This window comes from Cherax quadricarinatus, unplaced genomic scaffold (assembly GCF_038502225.1).
Source record: "Cherax quadricarinatus isolate ZL_2023a unplaced genomic scaffold, ASM3850222v1 Contig5, whole genome shotgun sequence".
NCBI classification, from domain to species: Eukaryota; Metazoa; Arthropoda; class Malacostraca; order Decapoda; family Parastacidae; genus Cherax; species Cherax quadricarinatus.
The window spans coordinates 980,048-1,004,237 of record NW_027195031.1 but is presented as its reverse complement, the minus strand read 5'-3'; the positions used below and the strand labels follow the sequence as shown (position 1 = coordinate 1,004,237).

Here is a 24,190-nt window from a genome sequence, read left to right as displayed (position 1 = left end):
TGCACTTCAGGAGATGTGCCTGGTGTTATACTCACCCCAAGATCTTTTTCCTTGAGTGATGTTTGTAGTCTCTGGCCCCCTAGACTGTACTCCATCTGCGGTCTTCTTTGCCCTTCCCCAATCCTCATGACTTTGCACTTGGTGGGATTGAACTCCAGGAGCCAGTTGCTGGACCAGGTCTGCAGCCTGTCCAGATCCCTTTGTATTTCTGCCTGGTCTTCGATCGAATGAATTCTTCTCATCAACTTCACGTCATCTGCAAACAGGGACACCTCGGAGTTTATTCCTTCCGTCATGTCGTTCACAAATACCAGAAACAGCACTGGTCCTAGGACTGACCCCTGTGGGACCCCGCTGGTCACAGGTGCCCACTCTGACACCTCGCCACGTACCATTACTCGCTGCTGTCTTCCTGACAAGTATTCCCTGATCCATTGCAGTGCCTTCCCTGTTATCCCTGCTTGGTCCTCCAGTTTTTGCACTAATCTCTTGTGTGGTACTGTGTCAAACGCCTTCTTGCAGTCCAAGAAAATGCAATCCACCCACCCCTCTCTCTCTTGTCTTACTGCTGTCACCATGTCATAGAACTCCAGTAGGTTTGTGACACAGGATTTCCCGTCTCTGAAACCATGTTGGCTGCTGGTGATGAGATCATTCCTTTCTAGATGTTCCACCATTCTTCTCCTGACAATCTTTTCCATGACTTTGCATGCTATACATGTCAGTGACACTGGTCTGTAGTTTAGTGCTTCATGTCTGTCTCCTTTTTTAAAGATTGGGACTACATTTGCTGTCTTCCATGCCTCAGGCAATCTCCCTGTTTCGATAGATGTATTGAATATTGTTGTTAGGGGTACACATAGCACCTCTGCTCCCTCTCTCAGGACCCATGGAGAGATGTTATCTGGCCCCATTGCCTTTGAGGTATCTAGCTCACTCAGAAGCCTCTTCACTTCTTCCTCGGTTGTGTGTACTGTGTCCAGCACATGGTGGTGTACCCCACCTCTCCGTCTTTCTGGAGCCCCTTCTGTCTCCTCTGTGAACACTTCTTTGAATCTCTTGTTGAGTTCCTCACATACTTCACTGTCATTTCTTGTTGTCTCTCCTCCTTCCTTCCTTAGCCTGATTACCTGGTCCTTGACGGTTGTTTTCTTCCTGATGTGGCTGTATAACAGCTTCGGGTCAGATTTGGCTTTTGCTGCTATGTCGTTTTCATATTGACGTTGGGCCTCCCTTCTTATCTGTGCATATTCGTTTCTGGCTCTACGACTGCTCTCCTTATTCTCCTGGGTCCTTTGCCTTCTATATTTCTTCCATTCCCTAGCACACTTGGTTTTTGCCTCCTTGCATCTTTGGGTGAACCATGGGCTCATCCTGGCTTTTTCATTATTCCTGTTACCCTTGGGTACAAACCTCTCCTCAGCCTCCTTGCACATTGTTGCTACATATTCCATCATCTCATTAACTGGCTTCCCTGCCAGTTCTCTGTCCCACTGAACCTCATTCAGGAAGTTCCTCATTCCTGTGTAGTCCCCTTTCCTGTAGTTTGGTTTCATTTGTCCTGGCCTTCCTGCTTCCCCCTCCACTTGTAGCTCTACTGTGTATTCGAAGCTCAAAACCACATGATCGCTGGCCCCAAGGGGTCTTTCATATGTGATGTCCTCAATATCTGCACTACTCAAGGTGAATACTAAGTCCAGTCTTGCTGGTTCATCCTCTCCTCTCTCTCTTGTAGTGTCCCTTACGTGTTGGTACATGAAGTTTTCCAGTACCACCTCCATCATCTTAGCCCTCCATGTATCTTGGCCCCCATGTGGCTCCAAGTTCTCCCATTCGATCTCCTTGTGGTTAAAGTCGCCCATGATCAGGAACTTTGCCCTGCATGCATGAGCTCTTCTGGCCACTGCAGCCAGTGTGTCAACCATCGCTCTATTGCTCTCGTCATACTCTTGCCTTGGCCTCCTGCTGTTCTGTGGTGGGTTATACATCACTGCAATTATCACCTTGGGACCTCCAGAGTGAAGCATTCCCACTATGCAATCACTTTCTTCTCCGCTATCGCGTCTCTCCAGCTCATCAAAATTCCATCGGTGTATGATCAGCAATGCCACTCCTCCACCCCCCCTGTTCCTTCTGTCTTTCCTCAGGATCTGGTATCCCGTTGGAAAGATGGCATCTGTTATCATACCTGTAAGCTTGGTTTCTGTGATCACAATAATGTCTGGTGATGCCTCTTTGACTCTTTCGTGCCACTCCTCCCACTTGTTCGTTATTCCATCAGCGTTTGTGTACCATACCTTCAGTTTCCTTTCCAACACTGAGGTTTGGGGGGCCTGTGGGGGTGGGAGACCTGGTAGCATACTGTGGGATTCTATGGTTGGGGGTTGGGTGGAAGCTGTGGGTATGGATTGTATTGTGTGTTGGGATGGTGTGATAGGTTGTGGGGTTCTGAGGATAGTTGTGTGTGTGCTTGCCCTTGCTGCTCTGTTCTGCTCTGACTGACCTCTGCTGGTTCCATCCTTGTCTCCTTTCCTAGCTCCTTTCGCTTTTTTGTCCTCTCCCTCAGCTGCTGTCTCTCTGTTTGTGTTCTGTCTCTGTCTAGGAACACCTTCTTGTACTCTTCCGAGCTTTTCAACCGTGGTTTCTCTTGGAGGATCCTGTTCCGCACTGTTTCTGTCCTGAGAATCAGCTTGATCGGTCGGTTTCTCCCCTTCAAGTACCCCCCTATTCTCTGAAAATTTACAATCTCGTCCATGTCTTCTCCCCCTATTTCCGTGATGATTTTCTCAATCTCCTTTCTTTCTTCCTGCCGTCTTTCAGTGTGTGTCCTTTCCTCTCTCTCCCGAAGCCCATGGATAAACACTGATTTTGCCCTTTCCTCCTCCCATTGCCTCTCCCTCTGTGACTCTGGTTCCTGTCTGTATGTGGTCATTTTCTCCCTTGATTTTTCCAGTGGCTCTTGGTAGCATGGTTGTGCCTCAGCATTCGACCTATCTCCCTCTCCATCTGCACCCATCTGCTCTTCCCTTCCACTCCCTGGCCCTTCTTTGCAGGCTGATATGACCTTAGCATAATTCATATCTCCTTCCTTCCTGTTCAGCCTCTCAGCTTCGTATGGTGTGTCTTCTCTGGTCACTACCCCTGAGACTTGCTTCAGCCTGTTTACCTCAAATTCTAGGACCTTTACCCTGGCTACTGCAGTTTCGACTTGTGCCTCCCAATTCTTCGTCTCCTTCTCCAACCTCTTTTCCCATTTCACAGAGAGCTCTTTCTCCATTTTTTCAGAAAGCTCTCCTAATTTTCTCTCCCATTCTTGCTCTATCCTTTTCCACTGCTCCTCCATCCATTCCTCCCTACCAGTACCATTGTCATCTGATCCCTGATTCCTGCGAGTCCCAACCATTTTTTTTTCTTCTTTTTTTTTGAGTAAAGAGAGAAAGTGAAAAAGAAAAAGGGGGAGAGAGTGAGAGAGAGGGAGAAAGAGAGAGAAGGGGAGGGTAGAAGGAGGGGAAAGAAGGGAAAAGGGGGGAGAAAGTGAGAGAGAGAGGGAAAAGGTAAGAGAGAGAGGGGGAGTGACAAGGGAAGAGAGAGAGAGAGAAAAGAGTGTGAAGAGAGAGAGAAGAGAGGAGAGAGAGAGTGAAGAGAGTGTATGAGAGTGAGTGCGAGAGTGTGAGAGTTTGTGTATGAGAGAGAGAGAGGAAGAGAGAGGAGAGAGAGAGAGAGAGAGAGAGGGGGGAAAAGGAAGGGTTAGAGGGTCACTTCACAGGAAGGTGTGAAATCCTGTATGTGTACTCACCTATTTGTACTCACCTATTTGTGGTTGCAGGGGTCGATTCATAGCTCCTGGCCCTGCCTCTTCACTGATTGCTACTAGGTCCTCTCTCTCCCTGCTCCATGAGCTTTATCATACCTCGCCTTAAAACTATGTATGGTTCCCGCCTCCACTACTTCACTTTCTAGGCTATTCCACGGCTTGACTACTCTATGACTGAAGAAATACTTCCTAACATCCCTTTGATTCATCTGAGTCTTCAACTTCCAATTGTGACCTCTTGTGTCTGTGTCCCATCTCTGGAACATCCCCTCTTTGTCCACCTTGTCTATTCCGCGCAGTATTTTATATGTCGTTATCATGTCTCCCCTGACCCTCCTGGCCTCCAGTGTCGTCAGGCCGATTTCCCTCAACCTTTCTTCGTAGGACAATCCCCGTAGCTCTGGGACTAGTCTTGTTGCAAACCTTTGCACTTTCTCTAATTTCTTGACGTGCTTGACTAGGTGTGGATTCCAAACTGGTGCTGCATACTCCAGTATGGGCCTGACGTAAATGGTATACAGAGTCTTGAACGAATCCTTACTGAGGTATCGGAACGCTATCCGTAGGTTTGCCAGGCGCCCGTATGCTGCAGCAGTTATCTGATTGATGTGCACCTCAGGAGATATGCTCGGTGTTATACTCACCCCCAGATCTTTTTCCTTGAGTGAGGTTTGCAGACTTTGGCCATCTAAACTATATTGTGTCTGCGGTCTTCTTTGCCCTTCCCCAATCTTCATGACTTTGCATTTGGCGGGGTTAAACTCAAGGAGCCAGTTGCTGGACCAGGCTTGTAGCCTGTCCAGGTCTCTTTGTAGTCCTGCCTGATCCTCATCCGATTTGATTCTTCTCATTAACTTCACATCGTCCGCAAACAAGGACACTTCTGAGTCTATCCCTTCCGTTATGTCATTCACATATACCAAGAACAGCACAGGTCCTAGGACTGACCCCTGTGGAACCCCGCTTGTCACAGGCACCCACTTTGACACCTCATCACGTACCATGACTCGTTGTTGCCTCCCTGTAAGGTATTCTCTTATCCATTGCAGTGCCTTTCCTGTTATGTGTGCCTGATCCTCTAGCTTTTGCAGTAACCTCTTGTGAGGAACTGTGTCGAAGGCCTTCTTGCAGTCCAAAAAAATGCAGTCAATCCACCCCTCTCTCTCTTGTCTTACTTCTGTCACCTTGTCATAAAACTCTAATAGGTTTGTGACACAGGATTTTCCCTCCCTGAAACCACGCTGGTTGTCAATTATACACTTGTTTCTTTCCAGGTGCTCCACCACTCTCCTCCTGATGATCTTCTCCATGACCTTGCATACTATACACGTTAGTGATACAGGTCTGTAGTTTAGTGCCTCATGTCTGTCTCCCTTTTTAAAAATTGGGACTACATTTGCCATCTTCCATACCTCAGGGAGTTGCCCAGTTTCAAATGATGTGTTGAAGATCTTCGTTAATGGTACACACAATGTCTCTGCTCCCTCTTTAAGGACCCATGGAGAGATGTTGTCTGGTCCCACCGCCTTTGAGGTGTCAAGTTCACATAGCAGCTTCTTCACCTCCTCCTTGGTTATATGTACCTCATCCAGCACTTGCTGGTGCACCCCCCTGCTCTGATTTCCTGGAGTCCTACTGGTTTCCACTGTAAATACTTCTTTAAATCTTGTGTTGAGCTCCTGACATACCTCCCGGTCGTTTCTTGTGAATTCCCCATCACCCTTCCTCAGTCTGATTACCTGGTCCTTGACTGTTGTTTTCCTCCTGATGTGGCTGTACAACAGCTTCGGGTCAGTCTTGACTTTCGATGCTATGTCATTTTCGTATTGCCGCTGAGCCTCCCTTCTTATCTGTGCATATTCGTTTCTGGCTCTTCGGCTAATCTCTTTATTTTCCTGAGTTCTCTGTCTTCTGTACCTTTTCCATTCTCTAGTACACCTAGTTTTTGCCTCCCTACACCTTTGGGTGAACCAAGGACTCATTCTGTTCTTCCCATTATTTCTGTTTCCCTTGGGAACAAACCTCTCCTCTGCCTCCTTGCATTTTGTTGCCACATAGTCCATCATTTCTTGTACTGGTTTTCCTGTCAGTTCCCTCTCCCACTGAATGTCTTGAAAGAAGTTCCTCAAGCCTGAGTAGTTCCCCCTTTTGTAGTTTGGTTTTTCCCAGCCTATTCCTGCTGCTCTCTCCACTTGGAGCTCAACTATGTAGTCGAAGCACAGAACCACATGATCACTAGCTCCCAGGGGCCTTTCATACATGATATCCTCGATGTCAGAACTACTCAAGGTGAATACAAGGTCCAGTCTTGCTGGTTCATCCTCTCCTCTCTCTCTGGTAGTGTCTCTAACATGTTGATGCATGAGGTTTTCCAGTACCACATCCATCATCTTGGCTCTCCATGTTTCGGGACCCCCATGGGGCTCCAGGTTTTCCCAGTCAATCTCCTTGTGATTGAAATCACCCATAATTAGTAACTTTGCTCCCCCCATGTGTGCTCTCCTGGCCACCTCGGCTAGTGTGTCGACCATTGCTCTGTTGCTCTCATCGTATTCTTCTCTTGGCCTCCTGCAGTTCTGTGGTGGGTTGTACATTACTGCAATTATCACCTTATGTCCCTCAGACTGGATTGTTCCTACTAAGTAGTCCCTTTCGCCCGTGCCATCCATTCCTTCCATTTTCTCAAAACCCCACTGGTTTTTAATGAGCAGTGCAACTCCTCCTCCCCCTCTCCTCCCTCTGTCTTTCCTGAGGATTTGATATCCGGATGGAAAGATTGAATCTGTTATTATTCTGGTGAGTTTTGTTTCTGTGAGTGCTATTATGTCTGGGGATGTCTCCTTGATTCTTTCGTGCCACTCCTCATACTTATTTGTTATTCCATCTGCATTTGTATACCACACCTTCAACTTCTTTTCTAAGATTGTGGTCTGGGAGGTGTATTGGGGTTGGGGAAGTGGGAGACCTGATAAGGAACTATGGGTGGTTGCTGTGGGGGTGGAGTTTGTAATGCAGTGGGTGGGGGCATTGGATGTGGCATGGGTGTTTTGGTTTAGAGTGTTTGGTTGCACTGGGGTTGACCTGGTTGAGAGGCTTCTATAGGAAGTTGTGAGGGAGGCTGTATTTGATCTTCCTGTGTCTGTGATCTCCTGTCTGTCTTCTCCATCCCCTCTCTTTCCTCCTTTCGCCTTTGTACCATCTCTCTCTGTTTCTTCCTTTCTGCTTGTGTTCTGTCGCGGTCGAGATACACCTTCCTGTATGCTGGCATGTCCCTTAATCGTGCTTTCTCCTGCAGGATCCTGTTCCGAGTCGATTCTGCCTTGAAGGTCACTTTCACTGGCCGGGTTCTTTTTTTTACAAACCCCCCTATTCTCTGAAAATTTTCCAGCTGGGTCATGTCGTCTTCTCCTATTGCTTTCATGATGCTTTCAATTGCTTTTTTTCCCCTTGTTTTCTTGCTTCATATGTTTCCCCTTCAACTTCCTGGAGCCCATACACAAAGACTGACCTCACCCTTTCATGCTCCCACTGCATATCCCTGTGTATCCCCTCATTCAATTTGATTTCCTCCATTGCAGCTTTCCTTTCTTCAGTTTCACTAGCTAATGTACTTGGGCTCAGTGGCCTGTCATTTTCCCTTCTCGGCTTTCCCTGGGCTCTGCTGTGGTCTGTTAGGGCCTCCACATATAGCTTAGCTCTTTCATTTACTACAGTCTCCACTGATTGAGCTTCTACATGCAGTTTTGCTCCTTCTTTCCCTACAGTCCCCTTATTTGTGACTGAGGTAGCAGTCTCTGTTGTCAATCCCAAAATGTTCTTTAGTTCTTTAGGCTGTTTCAGATTTTTCAGTTCCTCTTCTAAACTCTGTATCCTGGCCTCTGCTGCTTTGACTTGCACCTCCCACTTCCTGCTTTCCATGTCTATCCTCTCTTCCATTCTCATGCTAAGTTCTTCTAGTTTCTTTTCCCATTCATGTTCCCTTTTTGTGAGCTCTGCTGCCCAATCTTCCTTTGCAGTTTCCTCCTCCTGTCCCTTGGTTTTTCTTGTTGCTCTCTGGCAACCCATTTTTGTTTTATCCTGATTGCCTCAGAGTGGGAAACCTATGTAATTCTGTATGTTAGGTTAGTATTGTGTATGTCAGAGTCTGGGGGGGGGGGTGGAGGTAGAGGAGGAACTGTGGCTATGTGGGAGAGTAGTGGGAAGGGGGGTGGGAAGGAGAGAAGCAAGTGGGTGAGTGGGAGAGGGAGAGGGGGAAGGAGGGAGAGGTGGGGAGGGGGAGGGTGAAAGAGGGAGGGGAGGGATCAGGTGAAGGAGTGAGATGTCGGTGGGGGAGGGGGGGAGTGTATGTGTGAGTCTGGCAATGTGTGTGTGTGTGTGTGTGTGTGTGTGTGTGTGTGTGTGTGTGTGTGTGTTGCGTGTGTGTGTGGGTGTGTTGCGTGTGTGTGTGTGTTATGTGCGTGCATGTGTGTGTGTGTGTGTGTGTGTGTGTGTGTGTGTGTGTGTGTGTGTGTGTGTGTGTGTGTGTGTGTGTGTGTGTGTGTGTGTGTGTGTGTGTGTGGGTGTGTGTGGGTGTGTGTGGGTGTGTGTGGGTGTGTGTGGGTGTGTGTGGGTGTGTGTGGGTGTGTGTGGGTGGGTGTGGGTGTGTGTGGGTGTGTGTGGGTGTGTGTGGGTGTGTGGGTGTGTGGGTGTGGGTGTGTGTGGGTGTGTGTGGGTGTGTGTGGGTGTGTGTGGGTGTGTGTGGGTGTGTGTGGGTGTGTGTGGGTGTGGGTGTGTGTGGGTGTGTGTGGGTGTGTGTACTCACCTAGTTGTACTCACCTAGTTGAGGTTGCGGGGGTCGAGTCCGAGCTCCTGGCCCCGCCTCTTCACTGATCGCTACTAGGTCACTCTCCCTGAGCCGTGAGCTTTATCGTACCTCTGCTTAAAGCTATGTATGGATCCTGCCTCCACTACATCGCTTCCCAAACTATTCCACTTACTGACTACTCTGTGGCTGAAGAAATACTTCCTAACATCCCTGTGATTCATCTGTGTCTTTAGCTTCCAACTGTGTCCCCTTGTTACTGTGTCCAATCTCTGGAACATCCTGTTTTTGTCCACCTTGTCAATTCCTCTCAGTATTTTGTATGTCGTTATCATGTCCCCCCTATCTCTCCTGTCCTCCAGTGTCGTCAGGTTGATTTCCCTTAACCTCTCCTCGTAGGACATACCTCTTAGCTCTGGGACTAGTCTTGTTGCAAACCTTTGCACTTTCTCTAGTTTCTTTACGTGCTTGGCTAGGTGTGGGTTCCAAACTGGTGCCGCATACTCCAATATGGGCCTAACGTATACGGTGTACAGGGTCCTGAACGATTCCTTATTAAGATGTCGGAATGCTGTTCTGAGGTTTGCTAGGCGCCCATATGCTGCAGCAGTTATTTGGTTGATGTGCGCTTCAGGAGATGTGCCTGGTGTTATACTCACCCCAAGATCTTTTTCCTTGAGTGTGTGGGTGTGTGTGGGTGTGTGTGGGTGTGTGTGGGTGTGTGTGGGTGTGTGGGTGTGTGTGGGTGTGTGGGTGTGTGTGGGTGTGTGGGTGTGTGGGTGTGTGTGGGTGTGTGTGGGTGTGTACTCACCTAGTTGAGGTTGCGGGGGTCGAGTCCGAGCTCCTGGCCCCGCCTCTTCACTGATCGCTACTAGGTCACTCTCCCTGAGCCGTGAGCTTTATCATACCTCTGCTTAAAGCTATGTATGGATCCTGCCTCCACTACATCGCTTCCCAAACTATTCCACTTACTGACTACTCTGTGGCTGAAGAAATACTTCCTAACATCCCTGTGATTCATCTGTGTCTTCAGCTTCCAACTGTGTCCCCTTGTTACTGTGTCCAATCTCTGGAACATCCTGTCTTTGTCCACCTTGTCAATTCCTCTCAGTGTTTTGTATGTCGTTATCATGTCCCCCCTATCTCTCCTGTCCTCCAGTGTCATCAGGTTGATTTCCCTTAACCTCTCCTCGTAGGACATACCTCTTAGCTCTGGGACTAGTCTTGTTGCAAACCTTTGCACTTTCTCTAGTTTCTTCACGTGCTTGGCTAGGTGTGGGTTCCAAACTGGTGCCGCATACTCCAATATGGGCCTAACGTACACGGTGTACAGGGTCCTGAATGATTCCTTATTAAGATGTTGGAATGCTGTTCTGAGGTTTGCTAGGCGCCCATATGCTGCAGCAGTTATTTGGTTGATGTGCGCTTCAGGAGATGTGCCTGGTGTTATACTCACCCCAAGATCTTTTTCCTTGAGTGAGTTTGTAGTCTCTGACACCCTAGACTGTACTCCGTCTGCAGCCTTCTTTGCCCTTTCCCAATCTTCATGACTTTGCACTTGGTGGGATTGAACTCCAGGAGCCAATTGCTGGACCAGGTCTGCAGCCTGTCCAGATCCCTTTGTAGTTCTGCTTGGTCTTCGATCGAGTGAATTCTTCTCATCAACTTCACGTCATCTGCAAACAGGGACACCTCAGAGTCTATTCCTTCCGTCATGTCATTCACAAATACCAGAAACAGCACTGGTCCTAGGACTGACCCCTGTGGGACCCCGCTGGTCACAGGTGCCCACTCTGACACCTCGCCACGTACCATGACTCGCTGCTGTCTTCCTGACAAGTATTCCCTGATCCATTGTAGTGCCTTCCCTGTTATCCCTGCTTGGTCCTCCAGTTTTTGCACCAATTTCTTGTGTGGAACTGTGTCAAACGCCTTCTTGCAGTCCAAGAAAATGCAATCCACCCACCCCTCTCTCTCTTGTCTTACTGCTGTCACCATGTCATAGAACTCCAGTATGTTTGTGACACAGGATTTCCCGTCCCTGAAACCATGTTGGCTGCTGTTGATGAGATCATTCCTTTCTAGGTGTTCCACCACTCTTTTCCTGATAATCTTCTCCATGATTTTGCATACTATACATGTCAGTGACACTGGTCTGTAGTTTAATGCTTCATGTCTGTCTCCTTGTGTGTGGGTGTGTGTGGGTGTGTGTGGGTGTGTGTGGGTGTGTGTGGGTGTGTGTGGGTGTGTGTGGGTGTGTGTGGGTGTGTGTGGGTGTGTGTGGGTGTGTGTGGGTGTGGGTGTGCGTGCGCACACTAGGCTACGCTACTCTTTTGAAGATTATAAATTTTTTTTTCACAATCAATTCCTTATTAATATACACTAATATATACTATATAATATTAATTGTGTACACTTGTGTTTGTGTGTGTGTGTGTGTTTACTAGCTTGTCGTTCTTTGAAAAAGAGGGGGGGTCACGTTAACACTATTTGTTATTGTTCTTGGTTCACCGGTACTCTCCCGGCCCAGATCTTCGCACACTACGCTACTTTACTTTTTGAAGATTTTAGGATTATATTTTCACACTCAATTCCTTATTAATATATACTAATGTTTATTATAATAATAATTACGGGTGCACACGTGTGTTTGTATGTGCGTACTTGTTTACTAGCTTGTCGCTGTCAGGGGGGGGCAGTTCACTAGGCTACACAACTCTTCTGGAGTTTACTTGGAGATATTTAGATAATTTACTAAACATTATCAGGGTTACCACTATCTATCTCCTGGTACTGAAATAGGGAGAGAGTGATGGTATAGCATACAACCAGCAGGGCGAGACACTGAGACTTTAGACACTAACCAAAATTAACCACAAATAGGCAAGTGATGTCATCTGCACAACAATGGAGGTTCCTGCTGGTCGGCTGCTATCAACTCCTTCAATTTTGTAACTCCTTCAGGAACTTTATCATGTTTTCAAGTTTTTATTTTCTTTTTCTTTTAAGACTTGGTATTCCCTCTTTTTTCTTTAGTACAGTATTATGGTCATAACAAGTCTGATGATGTTAGCTACATTCACAACACCAACAGCTGGGGATTGACTAATTTTTTCTTACTTTCAGTATTTACTTAATCACTCTTTTCTGACCTTATCACTACACTGCTGTTATAACCAACTAACATATGTATTTGTTAATATTTCAGATCACACCGTTAACCCAATTAACTGTTTGGATATTTTGTGTCAACACTGCGGCCAGTAGCCTGATCAGCTGACTGCTACCCTCCCTCACTCACAATTCATTCAAATTTAAATTGTAAAATTCTTGATCTTATCACATTATTCGCACTCTTGAAAGCTATTACACTCTTGTTTACCTGGAGTTTACCTGGAGAGAGTTCCGGGGGTCAATGCCCCCGCGGCCCGGTCTGTGACCAGGCCTCCTGGTGGATCAGAGCCTGATCAACCAGGCTGTTGCTGCTGGCTGCACGCAAACCAACGTACGAGCCACAGCCCGGCTGGTCAGGAACCGACTTTAGGTGCTTGTCCAGTGCCAGCTTGAAGACTGCCAGGGGTCTGTTGGTAATCCCCCTTATGTATGCTGGGAGGCAGTTGAACAGTCTCGGGCCCTTGACACTTATTGTATGGTCTCTTAACGTGCTAGTGACACCCCTGCTTTTCATTGGGGGGATGTTGCATCGTCTGCCAAGTCTTTTGCTTTCGTAGTGAGTGATTTTCGTGTGCAAGTTCGGTACTAGTCCCTCTATGATTTTCCAGGTGTATATAATCATGTATCTCTCCCGCCTGCATTCCAGGGAATACAGGTTCAGGAACCTCAAGCGCTCCCAGTAATTGAGGTGTTTTATCTCCGTTATGCGTGCCGTGAAGGTTCTCTGTACATTTTCTAGGTCAGCAATTTCACCTGCCTTGAAAGGTGCTGTTAGTGTGCAACAATATTCCAGCCTAGATAGAACAAGTGACCTGAAGAGTGTCATCATGGGCTTGGCCTCCCTAGTTTTGAAGGTTCTCATTATCCATCCTGTCATTTTTCTAGCAGATGTGATTGATACAATGTTATGGTCCTTGAAGGTTATGGTCCTTGTAGGTATGTTCACTGATTCACTCACGTACGATGACCGCTAATATCTTAGGACAGCCACTAGAACGGTAAATCCTGGGAGCACTATTCAGCGATACTGCTTCACGTGTGTGTGTGTGTGTGTGTGTGTGTGTGTGTGTGTGTGTGTGTGTGTGTGTGTGTGTGTGTGTGTGTGTGTGTGTGTGTGTGTGTGTGTGTGCATGCTACAGCTATTCAAGTGCCTAACAGTAGATCCTGTACTCACCTAGTGTGTGTGTGTGCATGTGTGTGTGTATATGTGTGTGTGCATGCTACAGCTATTCAAGTGCCTAACAGCAGATCCTGTACTCACCTAGTGTGTGTGTGTGTGTGTGTGTGTGTGTGTGTGTGTGTGTGTGTGTGTGTGTGTGTGTGTGTGTGTGTGTGTGTGTGTGTGTGTGTGCATGCATGCTACAGCTATTCAAGTGCCTAACAGCAGATCCTGTACTCACCTAGTGTGTGTCTGTGCATGTGTGTGTGTGTGTCTGTGTGTGTGTGTGTGTGTGTGTGTGTGTGTGTGTGTGTGTGTGTGTGTGTGTGTGTGTGTGTGTGTGTGTGTGTGTGTGTGTGTGTGTGTGTGTGTGTGTGTGTGCTACAGCTATTTAAGTGCCTAACAGCAGAGCCTATTCTCACCTAGTGTGTGTGTGTGTGTGTGTGTGTGTGTGCATATGTTTATGTAAGCAGTCCTTATTTCCCACGTATGTACTACATATGTATTGCATATGTACCCGATCTCTTGGTTCCCACTGTACTGTCTTATGTGTTTAAAATTACATTCAAAAATAAATACACTAGGCTTTGCCTGTATACCGCTACCTCTAAATTCTATTAAATGCCAGTAAATGCTGCTTATTCTAATTCTGATAGCTCGAGGAGAGTGACCCCCAATTCCAGCTAGAGACAGGTACTATTGACCCCATGCAACTCAAACTAGGTGAATATTACTTGCGGCTGGCAGTGGAGTAATGTTGCGGGTCTGTCCTGTGTCCCAGTAGTTGAAGATGCTTGATGCTTCTCGGTAATTTTTCCACTAACTTCCTGTATGCACTGTAGTCTCTAGCTCATCTAATTTTTTCACTCACTCACTGTATTTACTGACACATCTATACATATCTCTTATCTCCCGGGTCTTGAGTCGCACTTATTCTTCAAATTACCCCATTGCGTTATTATGGCAACACTATTTAGGCCTGACACAACCGTTCACCTTCCTTTCCCCGGCCCCCACTAAACACTTAGTCACTATTTCCTTTGTTTTCTTTTCTGTGATCACTTATATTTCCTTTTTTCGGGACTTAAGTGATTATATGCACTCTTATGCGTGCACACGTCTATATCCCACATGCTATTCCTTATGGCACAGTCAGAAATTACCACCAAAACACGAGCTCAAACCGTGTGACTCCTCCACGAGTGTGTGTGTGTGTGTGTGTGTGTGTGTGTGTGTGTGTGTGTGTGTGTGTGTGTGTGTGTGTGTGTGTGTTAGTTACCAGTTTGTCCTAGGCACATGTAGATTAGACACTAGGCCTGTTGTATGTGCATGTGTACGTGTGTGTACTCACCTAGTTGTACTCACCTAGTTGAGGTTGCAGGGGTCGAGTCCTAGCTCCTGGCCCCGCCTCTTCACTGGTCACTACTAGGTCACTCTCCCTGAACCGTGAGCTTTATCATACCTCTGCTTAAAGCTATGTATGGATCCTGCCTCCACTACATCACTTCCCAAACTATTCTGCTTCCTGACTACTCTGTAGCTGAAGAAATACTTCCTAACATCCCTCTGATTCATCTGAGTCTTCAACTTCCAACTGTGACCCCTTGTTGTTGTGTCCCATCTCTGGAACATCCTGTCTCTGCCCACCTTGTTGATTCCTCTCAGTATTTTGTATGTCGTTATCATATCCCCTCTCTCTCTCTCCTGTCCACCAGTGTCATCAGGTCGATTTCTCTTAACCTCTCCTCGTAGGACATACCCCTTAGCTTCGGAACCAGTCTAGTTGTAAACCTCTGCACTTTCTCTAGTTTCTTTACATGCTTGGCTAGGTGTGGGTTCCAAACTGGTGCTGCATATTCCAATATGGACCTAAATTACAGTGTACAGGGACCTGAATGATTCCTTATTAAGATGTCAGAATGCTGTTCTTAAGTTTGCTAGGTGCCCATAAGCTGTCACAGTTATTTGATTGATGTGCACCTCAGGAGATGTGCCCAGTGTTATACTGTGTGTGTCTGTGCATACTCACCTATTTGTGGCTGCAGGTGTCAATACATAGCTCCTGGTCCTGCCTCTTCACTGATAGCTACTAGGGCCTCTCCTGCCCTGCTCCATGAGTTTCATCATACGTCGTCTTAAAACTATGTATGAGTCCTGCCTTCGCTACATCGCTCACCAGACTATTCCACTTCTGACAACTCTATGACTAAAGAAATACTTCCTAAGCTCTCTTTGACTCATCTGAGTCTTCAGCTTCCAATTGTGGCACCTTGTTTCTATGCCCCATCTCTGGAACATTCTGTCTCTGTCCACCTTGTCAATTTCTCGCAGTATTTTGTATGTTGTTATCATGTCTTCCCTAACCCTCCTGTCCTCCAGCGTCCTCAGGCCAAGTTCCCTTACCTTTCTTTGTAGGGCATTTCCTTTAGCTCTGAAACTAGCCTTGTTGCAAACCTTTGCACTTTCTCTAATTTCTTGACGTGCTTGACCAAGTGTATGGTTCCTAACTGGTGTTGCACACTCCAGTATGGGCCTGATGTACACAGTGTACAGAGTCTTGAACAATTCCTTACTGAGGTATTGGAATGCTATTCTCAGGTTTGCTAGGCACCCATATGCTGCAGCAGTTATTTGGCTGATGTGCGCCTCAGGAGATGTGCTCAGTATCATACTCACACCAAGAAGATGAAGGGATTCAGGGAAACCGGCAGGCCGGACTTGAGTCCTGGAGATGGGAAGTACAGTGCCTGCACTCTGAAGGAGGGGTGTTAATGTTGCAGTTTAAAAACTGTAGTGTAAAGCACCCTTCTGGCAAGACAGTGATGGAGTGAATGATGGTGAAAGTTTTTCTTTTTCGGGCCACCCTGCCTTGGTGGGAATCGGCCGGTGTGATAATAAAAAAAAATAATAAAAAACCAAGATCCTTTTCCTCGAGTGAGGTTTGTAGCATCTGGCACCCTAGACTGTACTCCATCTGTGGTTTTCTTTGCTCTTTGTGTGTACTCACCTATTTGTGGTTGCAGGGGTGTTTGTGTGTGTGTGTTTCCATGCATGTGTGTGTGTGGATGTAGTATGGATGTTAGAAAACTTGATTCTTAGTTTTATGAATAACTGGAAGCTGATATCTTGGCACTAAGCAAAGTTAAATAGAGTTAAAGTGTTTGAATAGGAAGAAGTGTATGGAATTAAGTCACAAGTACTCAATCTGAGAGAACAAAAGTTACTGAAGGAGTGGTAATATTAAATGAGCAACTGAGGAAAGCAATTTAAGGGAAAAGTCTCTGATAGGCTTTATTCTTCTTTTCTGCCATTTGGCAGAGCAGTAGTTTGCTGGCTACACTTCTCAGTCTTCCAGTTGTATACATCTCCTGCTGGCAACATCTTTAGGTCTGAGATAAGCATGTTTAGTTTGATGCTTGTATATTTTAGCCTAATATCTCTTCTCTCCACATTTCTTTCCCTGTGCACCCAGGAAAGTCTCAACCCTCGCTTCTCTCTCAGAGCTGCTCTTGTCCACATATATACCTTGGTTTGTGTTTCCCGTTTTTATCCATTTATATTTTTACTTAGGTTAAATTTTGTATTATTAGTGTTTTCAACTATTCCTGTTTATTGTAGGTTATGATAGTGCTTGCTACTATTTCTGTTCTATGTAAATTATCCTAGGTTGTAGTATAGTTTTTTTTACTAACATAAACATTGCTGAAAACTCACCACCCATTTGATTTGGCCTCAAGGTGCTTACATGCTGAACATGTAACATATTCTTATGTCCTTTATTTTCATTCTGTCTCATCCCCAACATGCTGGTGCTGTCATATCCAGTTATGACTGACCAATAGGAACAAGTTTAATATACAGTAGATCACTACCTTCTGTGCCTCCATGTGCTGTCCTTCCCTCTGTTCACAAATTATATTTTTTTTATCTATTACCACTGCAGAGACACACAACAGACTACTTTTGGGCTCCTGCAAGTAACAACTCTGGATCGACCTCAGACCATAAATCCTAGCCATAAACTCAGCCCACGAACACCACCCCTCTACTTCATACACCCCATCTGAGGTCCAGTAGGGCCACACCAAGCCTCTGCACTGACAACAAGCAACTTAAGCAAAAACAGTCATAATTTAAGGTGAGTATATTCACACTGTTTGACTTTCTAAGGTTATACTAGGTTAAATCATCCTGTATTATGCTATAATAACATGCTTTAATGTGTCCACAACATCTGTATGATTTTAGAATAACTGTACAATACTTATTTAACCCTTTCAGTGGCTGTCAGCAAGAATGACATCATTGAGGCCAGAGTCCCTCATGTAGTTCTATGACATGAGCTCAGCTCACTCAGATAAGCTGTGAGTGGTAAATTTTTCCCTAGATATGAGAGAATGGGTCTGTGCAGTGAATGTGCACAGCATATAAAAAATAATTCCTACCCCATACAGTACATGTTGGGAAAAGCAAAACTCAACCATGTGTATGACTTAAAATAGCAACTTTCAAGTGTTTCCTTTGATGCTTTTTTTTAGTTTTATTGACTGTTATTTGGTATCATTTGATAGAACAGAAGATATACTACTGAAACAGAGATTATTTTGGTTGGTTTGCAGAGTGGAAGTAGCTTGAAATTGAGCTCAAAATAGTGGAAATATTCAATTCTTGTCAACTCTCCTGAGGATTGGTAAGGCCCTTCTTAACAAACTTTTGTAAGGTACTCTATTAAAAGCTTAACCAAAACCTAAATAAACAATATTCTATTATCATGATCAACCTGGCCTGGTGGCTAAAGCTCCTGCTTCACACACGGAGGGTCCGGGTTCGATTTCTGGCAGGTGGAAACATTTCGACACATTTCCTTACACCTGTTGTCCTGTTCACCTAGCAGCAAATAGGTACCTGGGTGTTACTCGACTGGTGTGGGTCGCATCCTGGGGGACAAGATTGAGGACCCCAATGGAAATAAGTTAGACAGTCCTCGATGATGCACTGACTTTCTTGGGTTATCCTGGGTGGCTAACCCTCCGGGGTTAAAAACCCGAACGAAATCTTATCTTATCTTATCCTATCTTAACTGCCTCAAATGCTTTGCTGAAGAAAGTCAGTAAATTAATGAAACAGGACTGGCCCCTCGTGAATCCATGTCGAGTTTCATAAATCAAATTATGATTCTCAAGGTGGCTTCTTATAAAATCAGCTATAATTGACTAATAATTTGCCTACAACTGAGGTTAAGTTTACTGGGCAAAAATTTGATGGCAGTGACTTATTCCCTGCTTTAAAAGTAGGAATTACATTACCCATCTTCCACATCTCATACACTACATCTGTCTGAAGAGATATATTAATAAGTTAGATAATGGTTCACAAAGTTTCATTTTTCACTTTTTAAGTACACCTAAAAAAAGTTAATTGGGGCCTGGGGATTTATTTTGTTTTACTTAGTCAACTTGTTTGATTACCATATCAGGCCCACTATAATAATTAATTACTGGTACAGTATATCATTTGTGACTTCTTGAGTGAAAACCAAGGAAAAATAATTGTTAAAAATAGAGCACATTTCATTCTTATTGTCAGTAAGCTGTGGCAGTTAGTTTTAAGTGGACCTAGCTTTGTTTTATATACTTGGAAAAAACTTTCAGATTAGTTTTTAAATCCTAAGCAACTTTAACTTCATAGTCCTGTTTTATTGTCCCTTTTTTAACCTCCCTCCTAATGTGAATATATTGATTCATAAAATGACCCCTCATCTCTTTTGATATACCTATAAATTCCTTTCTTCTGTCCTAAAAGATGTCTGAGTTTCTTGTTCATCCATTTCGGATAATTTCTATTCGATCTTATTTCTCTACACAGAATAAATATTCTTTGGGCAGCATGTAAAGTGTTTAGAAAAATATCATATTGATATTTCTCAGTTACACCAGTCCACACATGATTGGTGTGTTTTAAGCTCATTGTAATTTGCTAAACAAAATTCTGAGACCCTTACTGAATTATCCCTACTATCATACTTCTATTCAACGTTAAATGTAATCGATTTGGGGTCACTTACGCCAAGTTCCTCTGTAATCTCTGGATTATTAACAAAGATTATCTTGTTTGCCAGAACCAAATTAAACAGGTTATTTCCCCTCTCATGAGAATGAGAAATTAAAAATATAAAAATTGGAAGATGGTGTGGGGTTATGAAAAGTATAATTCAAAAAGTGGCACAGAGAATGTAGCAGAGGAGGCCATATCAATCTGGGATGGAAGGAAGGAATGGAAGGAATTATCTCAGAGGACTGGAAAGAGGGGGGTGAAGGAAGTTTAAGTAGCATGGACAAATATGAGCATGTCAAACTGGAGTGGAGGCAAATTTCCTTTTAGACTATGACAAGACGTTGGTGTAAGGAAGGTACAGCAATGAAGGGATTAACATTAATGAAGGGATTCAAGGAAACTGGTTAGCCAGAGTTGAGTCCTGGAGGTTGCAAATACAGTATCTGCATTCTGAAGGAGGTGTTGTGAAGTTGCAGTTCAAAGGATCATTTGAACTGTGATGTCTACACACTCCTGGCAAGATCACTATTGAATAAATGATAGTGAAAGTGTTTGGACAACCCTACTAAGGTGGGAGATGACTTGTATGGTAAAAAAAAAATGAAGACAGTACATATATCTAGAATTATTGAATAATTTTGACAACAAATTTTTTTTAATTAAACACTGCATATAATTTGAACGCCCAGATCAAGTATCTTAATGTACAATAAAATGATAGACCATTAAAAATGAAAAACAAAAAATGTTCAGCAGATCGACTGATCTGACAGCTTAGCTTTCTCATATCACCTGTTTCTAATGAAGCAATGTCTTTTTTAACTTCTAAAATAGTGGCATGAAGACTGGAAATCTGTTGTGTGAGACGGGTGTGCTCACTGATGCGGGTGAGAAGATATGCTGTGCCGGCCCCCACAACCACTCCAGCTCCAAGGGCTGCTGCCACAGCAACCTTATAAAGTATTGAATCAGGTAGAAAAAATAAGTTATACTTTTATAATTGTACCATATGCTCATTAGCTACCTTTCTTATTATACATGTGATTGTATTTAACTGTATAAGAAATCCTATTTAACCCTTTCACTGTCAAGACCCTGCTCACAAACTTGATCTCAGTGTCCAAGAATTTAAAAAAAAAAAAATTCTTATGAAATGATAGAGAATCTTTTCCCAATGGTAATGACACCAAAAGTACGATATTTGATGGAAAACTTATGGAATTACACTCTTGCAAAAGTTTGCGGTCTCAGCAATATTTAGAAATCAGCCAAATTTCAGCCAATTCCATTGCTCCAGTCGACCAAACTCATAGCTATTTTGCAAGAACTCCTTTTGTTCTATCGACCGAGTACAAGACACTACCCATTTACCTATTTCAACTACCCAATAAAGTGATCAGAATTTGGTAATTTGGTCAATTTCATACACAATTCAAGGAAGGCCAATTTCAAAATAGGGTCCAGAATTAACAGTGCAAACATTCCTAGCACTAAAATACCATTTTCTCTGTTCATTAATCATGTCTCCAGGCCCCTCTTATATTACACTTGCTTTCCATTCTGAATTTTTATTCACACAAAAAATAGACGATTTATTGTTATGCAGACTATTGCATTATTGTAAAAATGATATAAATAATATCAGGGCATATGTGAGAGCATATTAGACCCACCAGTTGGCATGTATTGGACGTGTGACGTGATTTGTTTACTCTTGAACATCAGCAAAAATCAAACATTTCCATTACTTTGAGCTCAATTTCAAGGTATGTACTTTTATTCCATAAACCATATACTATATCTTCAATTCAATCAAATGAGACCAAGAAAAAGAGAATACACCCATAAATACCATATGAAAATACACCGCAAAGTTGCCGTTTTAAAGAAAATAACAATCATGGTTTTTTTTCTCATTATGCACTGCGTGCTGGAGAATTTTTTTATACTGCACACACTGACCACTCAGATCCATTCTCTCATATGTAGGCCTACCAGCTTTCTCCTGCAAGACTGGAAGCTGCTAGACACTGGCTTGCAAGCTGTAATATTACGGGACCGACAGTGAAAGGGATAATAGTCCAAGTCTAATTCTTATATAGTCATTAAGCATTAGGATGAGTTTGCCCAAAGTGCACTTCATGCTAGTGACTTTCATTTGTGTCTAACAATGTTTTATTACATGTAAACTACATTATTTTTATAATGTATAAAAGGAAATAAAAATATGAATTTGAATTATTGGTTATAGGCACAATTTGAAATGGTTTAATCATAAACAAATTTGGCATTCACTTTACAAATCTAATTAGCATTATGAAAATAAAATTAAGAATCAAATATGGGCAAAAGTCCATTGGGTAAATTGTAATTTTAACTCGTTTAGTAAATCTGTAAATTGTGTGTACAATATTATATTTACCATACAGCAGAGTACTTAAATGCATTTTTTGCTGTTTGAATGCTGTTTTGATTTAAAAGACTTGGAAACTCCTTCCCTATTATCCCAATGTATTGAGGATTTACTGTACAGGTCTGCCATCACAAATCCGGTAATCAGTTATTCGGTTCCTTCAGTTATTTGGCACTAATTTCAGCTAGCATAATTTCAAATTTCCAGGGTCGCCACACCAACCTGCTGGTACTGTTTGGTGGTGCTACTTGCTGCATAAGTCATTCCAATTTCTTTTTCTCCGTTTATTGTTATAACCTGCTTGCTTTTAGCCCTAGCCATGGTTCCAATGAATAAAAGAAATGTTTCTCATTATGTAAAGCACCTACACAGTACATTATCCATTAAAGATAAGGTGGCTTTGAAGCCACTGTCAGTTGTCATGAACTCAGTCTCATGATGCAGGAGAATATGCTTTATTATGCTAATATCAACACTACAGCTTATTTGCCTATCACAATTGATCTAATATGACATAATAAACAATATAAATAACATAAAACATGTTAAATACTCCAGAATAAATAATATTTGGCATAACACCTCCCCTCATGGAAGGTTCCTTGATGTTGGTGAGGGGCTCTTGATTTAGAGAATTGAATCTGTGCTCCAGTTCCCCGAATTAAGCCTGAATGCCTTCCACATCCCCCCCCTGGGTGCTGTATAATCCTACGGGTTTAGTGCTTCCCCCTTGATAATACATGTAATAATAATTGGCATAACACCAAGCAGTTCGATGGAGGTATGAAGAGAATATGGTATACGAATACCATTCTCCTATCCCTGTCATGGGGCTTATATTAGAGAAAACGGAGTATAGCACAGGGCTAATTGTGATATACACTCATACTGCACCATAAAACTGAAACAAAAAAGTTATTTTCTCTATATAGATTATCACACATAGCAGCATATGTGTAGAGAACCTAGGATAACCCAAAAAAGTCAACGTGGCTTATTTCTAGTACCTGGCTTGAGTTAGCCACATATGATTTTTGGTAAATACAGTGGACCCCCGGTTTACGATCAGCTCCCAATGCGACCAATTATGTAAGTGTATTTATGTAAGTGCGTTTGTATGTGTATGTTTGGGGGTCTGAAATGGACTAATCTAATTCACAATATTCCTTATGGGAACAAATTCGTTCAGTAATGGCACCTGAACATACTTCTGGAATGAAATAATATCGTAAACCGGGGGTCCACTGTATTCGATTCCCAGCCAGGGTAGAAACATTAGGCGTGTTTCTTTACACCTGTTGTCTATGTTTACCCATCAGTAAATGGGTACCTGGGTGTTAGCCAACTAGTGTGGGTGTTATCCTGGGACACTGACATAATTTTCTTGAAATACTCTGCATAACAAGCGGCTTTCTATATAGTAGTATGTCACTGATGTCAGCTATGTCTGTATCCCATGTACATGTACGTGTAGTAAATAAAGATATTATTATTATTATTATTATTATTATTATTATTATTATTATTATTATTATTATTATTATTATTGTTATTATTATTATTATTATTATTTTCTCAGTTGTTTGTTTGGTTATCTTATTGAAACTTGGGCAGTGTATGATGGAAAGATACTTCTTAACGTACACCAAAAATGAAAGAAATCAGACCATAAATAGCGGAGTTCACTTCTCAACCATTAGCGGCCGCTTAGCGGTATATTTTTGTATGGTTTTTATGGTTGTATTTTCATTTTTTCGGTCTCCTTTGATAGAATGAAAGATATATTACAGAAATAGATATGATTTTGATTGCTTTCATGACAAAAAGTACCTTGAAATTGCGCTCACAGTAGCGAAAATGTTCTATTCTTTAGCAAAGCTCAAGAGTAAACAAATGACATCATCGTCCAATACCTGTCCGCCTGCCAGTCCAAATTCCAATACGTAGTCAAGAATGGATTGACATTATTTATACAATTATTACAATAATGCAGCAGTCTGCATAACAGTAAATCTTCTATTTTTGTGTGAATAAAAATTCCAAATGGTAAGCAAGAGTAATATAAGAGGGGCATGTAGCCATGACTAATTAACAGAGAAAATGTTATTTTAGTACTAGGAATGTCTGCATTGTTTATTCTGGATCCTATTTTGAAATTGGCATCTGTTGAAATTTGTGTGAAATTGGCCAAATTGCCAATTTCTGACCACTTTATTAGGTAGTTGAAATAAGTGAATGGGCAGTTTCTTGTACTCAGTTGACAGACTAGAAGTAAATAAGTTTATTCAGGTATACACAAATACAGTTACATAGATTATCATACATAGCAGCATATGTATAGAGAACCTAGGATAACCCAAAAAAGTCAGACAGTGACTTATTTCCAGTACCTGGCTTGGGCTTGCCATATATGATTTTTGGTAAATATTTTTTTCTCAGTTGTTTGTTGGGCTATCTCATTGAAACTTGGGCAATGTATGATGGAACAATGCTTCTTAACATACAACAAAAATAAAAAAGACGGACGATAAATAAGGGAGTTCACTTCTCAGCCATTAGCCGCCTCTGCAGTATATTTTCGTATGGTTTTTATGGTTGTATTCTCATCTTTTTGGACTCGTTTGATAGAATGGAAGATATATTACAGAAATAGACATAATTTTGATTGCTTTCATGATGAAAAGTACCTTGAAATTGAGCTCAAAGTAGCGGAAATGTTCGATTTTTGCCAATGTTCAATGAACTTTGTGTAAGTCAAGTTGGTTAATTTTATTA

General features: G+C 43.2%; 1 protein-coding gene across 1 annotated transcript in view; it reads right to left on the bottom strand.

The window, feature by feature from the left end:
- The window catches only part of LOC128693423 (regulator of microtubule dynamics protein 3-like), a 183,507-nt gene that overhangs the window by 145,686 nt on the left and 13,631 nt on the right, over window positions 1-24,190 (bottom strand). Inside the window, exon 3 of the mRNA XM_070079715.1 lies at window positions 19,795-19,954. Coding sequence (XP_069935816.1) covers window positions 19,795-19,954 — 160 coding nt within the window. The remainder of the gene's footprint in view (window positions 1-19,794; window positions 19,955-24,190) is intronic.